Source organism: Kryptolebias marmoratus, linkage group LG7, assembly GCF_001649575.2.
Source record: "Kryptolebias marmoratus isolate JLee-2015 linkage group LG7, ASM164957v2, whole genome shotgun sequence".
NCBI lineage: Eukaryota > Metazoa > Chordata > Actinopteri > Cyprinodontiformes > Rivulidae > Kryptolebias > Kryptolebias marmoratus.
In genome coordinates this window covers 9064575-9075192 of record NC_051436.1, presented here as the reverse complement: position 1 = coordinate 9075192, position 10618 = coordinate 9064575, and the positions used below count along the sequence as shown (strand labels likewise).

Genomic DNA, 10618 nt, shown 5'->3' with positions numbered 1-10618 from the left:
AAAAAAAAAAAAAAAAAAAGCATGAGTGTGTACCTTTTGTCTCTTCCGGAGAGTGAAGTTCTTCCACAGGAGCAGCGAGAACTGCGTCAGGAGACCCATTACGGCTTATCCTGGCAATATCCAGCCAAAAGCGTCGCTATGGCGACCGGCCCACTTAATAAACCCTGGAGGGAATAAAGAGGCAGAGTTTTTGGTTTTAATACAGAGGAGGCAATGCATCTTGGGGGAATGCCACTAATCATTCACTTCCACTGGCCTTGGGGGGGGGGTCCGGGTTGGAAAATACGCCGCGGCTGTAGTTCAATAAATGCAACATCAACTACGAGCTTTACCTGCTCGCTTACTGAATTCACTCTCAGCAACCAGTTTTTGCAACCGTCTATCTCAACCAGACGATCCAGTACAAAAAAACTAAGATGTCTATTTGTTTTGGGTTTTTTTTTTTTGGTCAGTAAACGCACCGTAGCGAAGCCGCTACTTGTGAGTGTTTCTGTTTGGAACAGGCGGACAGATTTAACATTTAACACCAATTAATTTTTGGACTCAACCTCATTCAAGATGGTTGCCACAGAAAAACAACCATAGCGGACGCAAAAAAAAAAAAAAAAAAAAATGGCTACAATTCAGTCGATTTTATTAATAGCGAGCTAGAATTTGGTGTGATGGTAGCTAGGAGTGGCCCCGACAACATACTCAGAGGTCAACACGTTCCCTCCACTGCTAGAGTCAACACGGCCTCAAAATGTCTCATGAACTACTACGAACCGATTTCATTCAAAGCGAACATGAACGAACGTCTACAACTGATCGACGATTGGAGTCACCTCAACTTAAGATGGCCACCACAACTGATGAACCTTAGCCGACACAAACATGACTAAATCGGATTCTGAGCTAACGTCTGGTGTGGTCGTAGCCGCACACTCCGAGCATGAGATCTCCAACTATCACGAGACTGCTTGTAGCGTTACTTTGACGGTTTTGACCAAAGCGGCTCCGTTTGTGTCGTTTCTTCGCGTCAAGACGATCTCGATCTCGCCCCGTTTCCGCCGGAGCTCCCTTCCCCTCCTTCGGAGTACTTTTTCCTTGTAGTGTTTATCACCTCCTCGAGTCTTTTCGCTTTGCTTTCTCTCCGTCCTTTTTTTCTTACCGGAGTTAGTTATGGAGTTGTACAAGGCAGGAACGGCCCGGGTCATTAAACCCAGCCTCCGTACATGCATGAACACTCGACTCCATCAAACTCCCGTATAATTGAGCGCGCGCACGCTTCAGCTCGCCTTCCGCAGCTTTCAGGCCTTCGGAAAGGAAAGGAAAGGAAACGGCTCGGCACCACCTCCGCTCTGAAAAATCACGTCAAGCATGAAGGGTAAACAACGTCTCCGAGAAGATTCTCGAGCCATGTGTCAAAAATGTGTGTGCGTGTGTCAGCCGCACTGATATCCGCAGAAGGAGATTTGTCTCCGACTTATGATGTGTGCGTGGGTGACAGTTGAGGGAAAAGCCCAGCTCAAGGAGTTTTTTTTTTAAATTTTTTTATTTCTCCTTTTCTTGATTTTGTACATTTAAAAATCAGATAACAAGTAAGGGTATTGTTCTGCTTCGCTTTGTCATTCCGGCACTGCAAAACGCAGCAAACAAACCTGTGGAGAACAACAACAAAAATTTGAAAATGGCGGATTCTGATCAACATTTTAATCTACAGTGCTGCTTGTTTTTTTGTTGTTTTACAAATAAGATTTTGAAAAATGTGATATTAAGTGGTATTCTGCCCTTTTTACTCTTAACCCTGAACTAAAATCCAGTGTAAACAATTTCCTTCAGAAGTCACCTAATTAATAAATGATGTCTACCTGAGTGTGATTTAATCTGCTCTGTGAAGGGATCAAACTGCATCATGAAGACCAAGGACCACCCACCCATCTTCTACCTCTTATCTGTGGTCGGGTCATGGAGGCCTCCCTCTCCCCAGATACTCTCTCCAGCTCCTCCTGGGGGGATCCCAAGGAGTAGAGAGAATCCAGAATCCCTGCAGGGAGTTCTGGGTCTTCCCTGAGGTCTCTTCCCAGTGAAAAACCTCCAAAGGGAGGCGTCCAGGAGGCATCCTGATTAGATGCCAGAACCACCTCAGTTTACTCCTTTCTATGAAGAGGAGCAGCGGCTCTACTCCGAGCTCCTCACCTGATCTCTGAGGCTGAGCCCAGTGGCCCTACGAAGGAAGCTCATTTCAGCCGCTTCTATCCAGGATCTTGTTCTTTTCTGCCACGATCCAAACCTCATGACCATGGGTGAGGGTTGGACCACAGGTGGACCAGTAAACCCAGAGTTTTGCCCTTTGACTTAACTCTTTAACCACGACCCACCGAAACAACGCCCTCATTACTGCAGAGGAGGCCCCAAGTCGCTGATCCATCTCCCGCTCCATCCTCCCATCGCTCGTGAACAAGACGTCCAGATCCTTGACTTCCTCCACCTGAGGCAGAGACTCATTCCGTCCCGTTTCTGGCTGTTCGGTTTTTCGTCTGAAAATGGAAAGAGTACGCCAACCGCAAGCCTTCCAGGGCATTGCTGTCCACTTAAACAAGGAGAGCTTTGATTCGAGGAGCAACCAAGAGGCCCATGGTAACACTGGAGGGACTGGAGATCCACAGCTCAGGTGTCAACAGGACAACTGTTTGTCATTCACTCCACAAATCTGACCTTTAGAGAAGAAGAAAGCCACCATTGAAGGAAAACCTCAAGAAGTCCTGTTTGCTGTTTGGTACAAGGGGACACAGCAGACATGTGGCTGAAAACTAACCCTGCATATGAACTTGAACACATCTTCATTATGAAACATGGTGGTGGCAGCATCATGCTGTGGAGATGCTTTTGCTCAGCAGGGACAACGAAGTTAGTCTGAGCTGATTGTAAACTAGATGGAGCTGAAAACAGCGAGGATCATGGGGTAAAAACTTGTTAGAGGTCACAAACTTGAGACTGGGGTGGAGGTTCACCTTCCAGCAGGACAACAACCCGAAACCTACAACCTGTGCTACAACGGAATGGCTCAGATCAAAGCAGACTTGCGTGTTTGAACATCCCAGTCAAGGTTCAGACCCAAATCCAAACTGATAATCTGTGGCAAGGATTGAAAAAGGCTGTTTTCAACGCCCCCAATCCAATCTGACTGAGCTGGAGCTATTTTGCAAAGAAGAATGGGCCAACAAAAAACCCAAAAGGTGGGCTTACAAAGTATGGCTACATACAAATGTAGATTTTTATTTGTCAAAAATTATCATTTTACTTCTACTTCATAATTATGTGCCACCAATCCCAGGAAAATAAAGTTTATGTGACAAACTGTGGAAAAGTTTAGGGGTCTGAATACTTCCCAGAGTCACCGTGCAACTCAAAGCTCAGAGATTTGTTCCTCTGGCCCCTCTGTTTGACTCGCAAGACTTAAGCATCAGCTTTTCACTGTATCATTAGCTCCAAAGAAAGCTCAGCGAAAACAAAAGGAAGAGGAGTACAGATTGCAGTGCCATTAAAAAGAAAAAAAAAAGTAGAAGAAAAGCCAACTACTGGGAGAACATAAGTGGTGATGCATGCCTGGCATTTGGGGACTGAGGACGGTGAAGTGCACTATTTCAGCCTCTAGGATAATCGAAAGAGAAAACACATATTTGTCATACAGCATGAGAGCGGAGGACAGCAGAGAATGACAGCAAACATCACTTACAAGATGGGTCGCCATGGCCCTCTGAAGGGTATAATGGTCCCTGTGCTGCTTTGTTCAATTCGTCTCTCTCTCTCTTTTTTTTTTTTTCACCCCCCCCCCTCTTTGTTTGGCTCTGTCTCTATCTTAAGCCCTTTTCATCCTCGCTGCAACAGGAGCGCTGCACGCTGAACAAGGTCAGTCAAACGAGGTATTTACGTCCAAAACAAAACATCTGCTACGTGTGCCTCGCCTGGACGAACTCCAAACACCTCCGTGGTGGAGGAGCTCTGTTTGAAAACCAGGGATTCGGTTGACCTGCGGTCCCCTGGTTTCTGATTAGCCAATCAGGTTAATCGGCAGCATTATGTCACCAGTAGGGATTGGCGGTGGTTATCAAATATTCAAAGTCTAGTGAAAATTGGCAAATTTGAAGAATTAATGTAAATGTCATGAATGTTTTTTCTTTGTTTTGATTTTCCACCTGCACCTGGGGGGGTGGCACACCAAGTTGTTTCCTAATGCCGCTTTTGCCCCCATCAGAAACAGCGATCACGGTTTATTTTGAAAGGATTATGAAGTGGAAGCTGCGGTCGAGGGTGAGCTCGGCCGATCGAATTGACGTTCCTTTATCGGGGCTGGTGAAAACGACAGATTCTAAAAGATCCCCGGCCAGCAGAGCCAGCAGCAGGCCGGAAACCTCTGCTTCATCGGAGACTTCTTCAGCTGCAGGACTTGGGACTGAGCGAACTATGCTTTCACCGCAAATCGTAATCAAACAATCGAAGAAAAATTTGATTATTTACAGCTCATTAAAGCCCGTCCCTCGTAACCCAAGTTCTTTTCCATTTCCAGCGGATCAAACTGTGGCACTAGTCTGAAACATACCACTTCCTAAAGGAATTATTTATTACTATATAAAGGTTTGCAGCTTGTGCGTGCATCTGCAACAAATAATATCCATTTTTGTCTCGGGTCAGTCATGATTTACCAAGACACGAGGCTGTTGCTTCACTCCGATCCTTGTTAACTGCAGGTAACCTCGCCTTCAGTGTGGTTTTTAGTGACAGTGTTGGGTTCTGAAACATTTTCCAACAGCAGCTAAACACCAGCCGTAAAGGCAGGCTTGGTGCGGGGTTGGCGTCTGAGGGTGTGCATTAATTTGCCGCATCCACTTCCATCCGCGTTACTTTCCTTTCTCGTGTCAGGTCATCATCAGCAGACGAAGTCCTGCCAGCTGTAGCTGCACCGCAGCCCACACTTTTCTGTTTTCCTCATAAAAAGAACGCCGACTTTCCTCTGGTAACCCATCAACGGCCGCGTCCTTCAGCTCTCCGAGCGCCGCGGGCCACACGAACCTCGGAGCTTCTACAACATAATCACCAGCCTGTGGCGGCTGAGAGAAGCTCCTTTGTATCCTCGCGCTGCCTTTACTGCAGCACTGCACCTTAAGCTATAAGCCCCCCCGCGCTCTCCCTCAGGCGAGTCTCCTGCCTCCGCCTGCACCAGCTCTGCCAAGCTGTCAAGAAAAAAAACAAAAAAAAAAACAAAGGTTTACTGACCCCAAGATGCGACTTAATTTTCCTTTGGAGCCACAAACTGAACTCTCAGCAATAAAAAAAAAGAGGAAAAAAAAAAAAAGCAGGGAGCTCTTCTGTGATGCAGTATTCTTGTTTTTACATGAGGTTCATAGCCGTGCACAGTTACTGTAAACGTCTAAAAGAGGCGGATTTGAAAAAGTCTGCTAACCTTGAGCAACAACATCACGGTTCCATGGGTTTGAAACAGACGTTTCGAAACATTATGTGTTCGCTGTTACTTTTTCTGCCTAAAAAATCTCCCATAATGCTCACTCGGGATTGTTTTGTTGGCATAAAAGTGTAATAATGCAAAATAAAATGTTTATTTGGAGGTATAATAGGCAGGCGAATCCTATACATCTGCCTGCTTCATCTGCAAGATAAATTTAAAGCTAATTTGTGTTCAGCAGTTTGATTTGTAACACATTTAAATTAAAATTATAATTGAAATCAAGGCTGAAATTTTAATGTAATCACAACTATTAATAATTTTTTTATTTTAAATTTACTTTCAGCTAAAACACCAGAGTCAATAGGCTGTTTTAGTTGTATTTATTTGTAGCTCCAGAATAATTGTGCCTATTGCTTACTTCTTCGAAGTCTGAAAACCTGATGCTTGTTAAATAATTAATGGGTTCTTAGCCTCTGTAGCAAACCTGCAGTAGACTATATTCTACCTGCTAACAAACTCCTACAGCTTGTTAGCTTCTGGTTTATTAGCTTCTGTTGTGAGCCTGCAGTAAACTGTATATTTTACCTGCTAACATGCTAACACTTGTAGCTTGTGCTAACATGCTAACACTTGTAGCTCGTTAGCAAGTGGATTATTAGCGTCTGTAACAAGGCTGTATATTTCAGCTGCTAACATGCTAACTCTTGTAGCTTTTTAGCAAGTTAGTTATTAGCTTCTGTAACAAACCTGAAGTAGGCTGTATATTTCAGCTGCTAACATGCTAATTTTTGTACTGTAGCTTGTTAGCAGGTGGATTATTAGGTTCTGTAACGAGGCTGTATATTTCAGCTGCTAACATGCTAACTCTTGTAGCTTGTTAGCAAGTCAGTTATTTACCACTGAGACAAGCTTGCAGTAAACTGTTTTACCTGCTAACATGCTAACTCTTGTAGCTTGTTAGCAAGTCAGTTATTTACCACTGAGACAAGCTTGCAGTAAACTGTTTTACCTGCTAACATGCTAACTCTTGTACCTTGTTAGCAGGTGGATTATTAGCTTCTGTAACAAGCCTGAAGTAGGCTGTATATTTCAGATGCTAACATGCTAATTTTTGTACTGTAGCTTGTTAGCAGGTGGATTATTAGCTTCTGCAAAGAAGTTGTATATTTCAGCTGCTAACATGCTAACTCTTGCAGCTTGTTTGTTTCAAAACACTGTTACCTTCAAAATACAAACAAATGTTCCTTCTTTGGTAGACGGGCCTTGAGTGACAATTATCTGCCAGATAAAATCTACAACCTATCAACAGCGTCTTTTTTTTTTAAATGAGCATAACTGAATTACAGCTCGGAAATAGGTGCCAAAAATAAAAGTAAAGAAAAAAAAAGGACTTTGTCTCTGGAATCTCATATAAAAAGGCGTTTGAACCATAGCAACAGCGTAATAGAAAGATTTAGTGGTTTCGACACCGCTGTATACCTCTAAACCAGTAATTAGACAATGCCTAGTCTGCACAGGAAACAACATTAGATGGTATCATTTCTGCTCTCAGCTTCAAGTGCGGTGCGCGTGTTTGTGGAACAATAAACCGAATGCTATGAAATCACCAAACACTTTACCTTTCTCTGGCAGCACAATGATCCTAGTGACAAAATTGTTTTATTGTTCCAAATCACCATTCAGAACCCCGCATTGTTCTCTTCAGCAAATGAGCGTGTGCAGACTAAAACCAGTGTTAGAGACGATGGGGAGGGAAAAAAAAAAAGAAGCCCTCCCGCTCGGCGCACTCATTTACTCGATAGACCATCGAAGGGCACGGAGCCATAATTACTTATTTGGGTTGAGAATTATGCCATGTTTGGGAGGACAATGTGGCAAAATTATGCTGCTGCACCCTGGTGTTACAGAGCCAGGCAAGTGTTAGACTGGTGTTAGATTTGAAAACAACAAATTACACAAAGTGGGAGATTTTTCTTTTTTTTTCCCTTCAGGGAACAAATAGGAAAAAAAAAAAAAAAATCACTAAATACATTCCAATGAAGATGACGCTCTTGCCAATGTAACAACTGTATTTTTAATAATTCGCATCCCAAAAATGGACTTTTAAAGAACAAAAGTCTCCTCTATGAACACAAAGCTAATGAAACTAGCATTTAAATCATTTTTCAGTTTCAAAACATCTTTATTGTATCTTTATAAACTGTAAAACTGTGGCCTTGTTTGCTCAAGGTTATAACACCGTCAGACTCGTGTTAGGTAATTAACATTTTTTCCACGAGTCATGGTTAGCTGGTATTGTAAATTCGCTGTACATTTACAGAAGTTCGTCCAGTTTTAGATGGTCCTCACAGGTGTTTAGTTCTTTGAAAATAAAAAAAAAGTGCCGTGTGGGGGGGTTAGACCGTCAGTCACTCGGCGCCACTAATCGCTTGTTTATTAAAAACAAATCAGGAGGACGAGAGGGGAAAACGATGGGGCTAAACGTCAGCACTTAGCTAACCATTAACGCCTGTCGTTCAGGGTTCGGGTTACCCCTCGCGTACGTCACGCGGTGCAAAGGTGCGCCGGGCGGCGCAGCTTCCAGTCAGCGCCGTAAAAGCTCGAGGTGAATCAATAACGTAGGAGGAGGAAAAGCAAAATGTTGCGAACTCTCGACTCCGGTTGGGTAACGACGGCTCTGTACAGCTGTGCAAACATGAGAAAGTCATTCGAGCTCATCCGAGTCCGCTGCTTCTTGTTCCTCCCGTTGGTTCTCCCTGTTCTAAAGGAAATAATTACGAAAGCAAACAGACGGTTTAAAAGGAAAAAGAAGAAGAAGTTGAGCGGTTCTCAGCGCGGTCTGTTTGCTTCGCTCTGGTCCAGATGCATACAGACGCGCGAACAGCTTCCCGGAGTCTGAACTCTGCTTCAGGAGCAAACAGAAGGCAACGAAAACACAACAACGGCAACCGTCGACTCCAAGGCGAGCATCACAGGAGGGGCCCCGGCTGCAACGCACGTGTCCTGTCAGAGCAAACAAACTGTCAGACGCAACCCACCTCCAATTTGTGTGGTCTTCGCCCGTCAGCGCACCTGACAGGTGGGAGGTGGGGGAGGGTGTGAGGCCTTCCTGCCTGTCTGCTCGGAGGGTCCGGAGACGCTTTAACCCGCCGGCGCCTCACTGCTCGAGGACAGATCTCCCGTCTCTCCTCGCTCCCTGTCTCCCAGTCATCTTTTAACCCAGAGTCATAAAGTATGCAAATGACCTCCGCCGGGGGCCTCCGTGTTGGTGACAGTAACCACAGTGAAACAAACAAAAAAAAAAAACCCAGCCGGGCGGTGTGCTTTACACACGCTGCGTCTCCCTAACGCTCAGCCCCGATGGGAGGGAGGTGGAGGAGATTATTTGCCACCTTCTTGTTGTCAAACCTTGGTGAAGCGGGGGAGGGTTCAACAGGAGCTCCGACCTCCGCGACCTCTCTGGAGCTCGGTCTCGGTGTTTAAAAAAACAGGTAAACTCTGGGGGGCGCCTCAGTCGCCTCAGTCAGATAGTCAGAAAAAAAAAAAAAAAAAGAAAGGATTTATTTCCTGCTAATAAACAGATGAGAACACAGGAAATGCGTTTCGACAAGCTGCAAATCTTGACGACGTCGTTGATGTTCGGCTGAAATGCGTCACATGGGGCTGAGCAGCTAAGTGCATTGACCGTACGGTTTTATAGCAACTATATAATGTGGTAACAAGGGGGCTAAGAGTTTATTATTCTGAGTAATAAAGAATAATACCAAAGGTGCGCCGGGAGGACATAAATATGCAGATGAGAAGCGTGTTTACTGACAGGGCAGACAAGAGTAAGTGGATATTTTGGTTATTTTTAAAGTGGAAAACTTTCTTTATCAAAAACCTTTTTAGGGCATACATCACTTTGAATTTTCTGTTTTTAATTTAAGTCTATTTACTTTGAGCAGCGGCAAGCATAGCTTGGGTCTGACAGTTGTTAAAGGCTTGAGAAATGGCTCGTAACGTGACGTTTTTCCTGGTGCAATAAACCTTTTATGTCATATATAAGCTGTGTAGGCCGACTGCCATTTTAAATCCATGTCTGTTCTGATTGGTCAGCCACGCTGGTCTGATCACGCTCCGCCTACTGTGTCTTATCCCTTCGACTGACTCCTCCATTTCTGAACTCTAAAAAGAAACTAAATGTCTGTCCAGATGTCGAGCAGGAATTTAAACCAAAGCTGATGAAACCCCTACAATCTGCCACTAGGTGGCGAAAAGGTTCAAAATAACACAACAAATGCAGAGAAGGAACAATCTGAGTTCTCCCAAAACAGCTGTAGTTCATTTTTCTTTGACAGTCAGAGCCATAAAGTAGAAAAACAGCTCTGTTGTTGTGGTTTTAAAGGCACAAACTGGCTCCATTAACACTACTCCAGATATACTTTTATGAATGTTTATTTTTTTCTTGTCCAAACGCTTGAACAAAAGCGCTAAAATCCTCGTGCTGCGCCACAAGAATGTCCATATTAACGACACATCCAACTACAGAAAAAGAAGGTTCTTAGCTTGGCTAAAGGTTCTCCCAAAAGTTTTGTTTTTTCTTTGGGTAAAATCTACATTTAGGCCCCATCTTCACTTATATGACAAAAAGACTGAAGTACCCATGCCGAGCCACTAGGTGGCAACAACCACACTGACAACATATCAAAATCCAGAGAAACAGCGATAACTTTGCCAAAAAATTCTTCCAACTTGTTTTTTTTTTTTTTCCTTTGACAGTGTTCACAGATTCCACTCCATTATTAACCATTTCAGCAGATGATCAAAGTTTGATGGCGGCAGGATCAGGATGAAGCGAGACAGAGGACAAAAAAAAAGTCAGTATTATTTACATAAATACACAGGTTTCTGAAAAGCTCCGTATTTCCAGTCTACAACAGAAGGTTCATTTTAAAAAGTTTTCATTTTAAAATCAGTTTTTGTCACCAAAAACTCCATCTGTGTGAGGACGGGAGATGATATTTGGACTTTACAAACATCCATAGCAGTCTGAGCCAATGTAGGCCTGCAGAAGGCTGCTTAGTCATTGATTCCCAAATTCTCTGTTGATGCAGCCAAAAAAAGATTTAAAATTTCCATTTAATATGCATTTCTTCCATCAAAAACACTGTTTACATCTGGATCAGAGGT

The 10618-nt window shown here is 43.9% G+C and overlaps 1 protein-coding gene across 2 annotated transcripts in view; it reads right to left on the bottom strand.

The window, feature by feature from the left end:
- LOC108234870 (phospholipid-transporting ATPase ABCA1) overlaps positions 1-9292 on the bottom strand; it is a 215816-nt gene extending 206524 nt beyond the window's left edge. Inside the window, exons 1-2 of one of the 2 annotated variants that reach the window (XM_037976591.1) lie at positions 8485-9292; positions 34-164 (exon numbers count right to left, since the gene is read on the bottom strand). In XM_037976591.1, coding sequence (XP_037832519.1) covers positions 34-99 — 66 coding nt within the window. In that variant the 5' untranslated portion in view covers positions 100-164; positions 8485-9292. Of the gene's footprint in view, positions 1-33; positions 165-8484 lie in introns of those variants that run through there. The other variant, XM_017414453.3, reaches the window with a different exon arrangement.
- Between the last annotated feature and the right edge of the window lie 1326 nt (positions 9293-10618).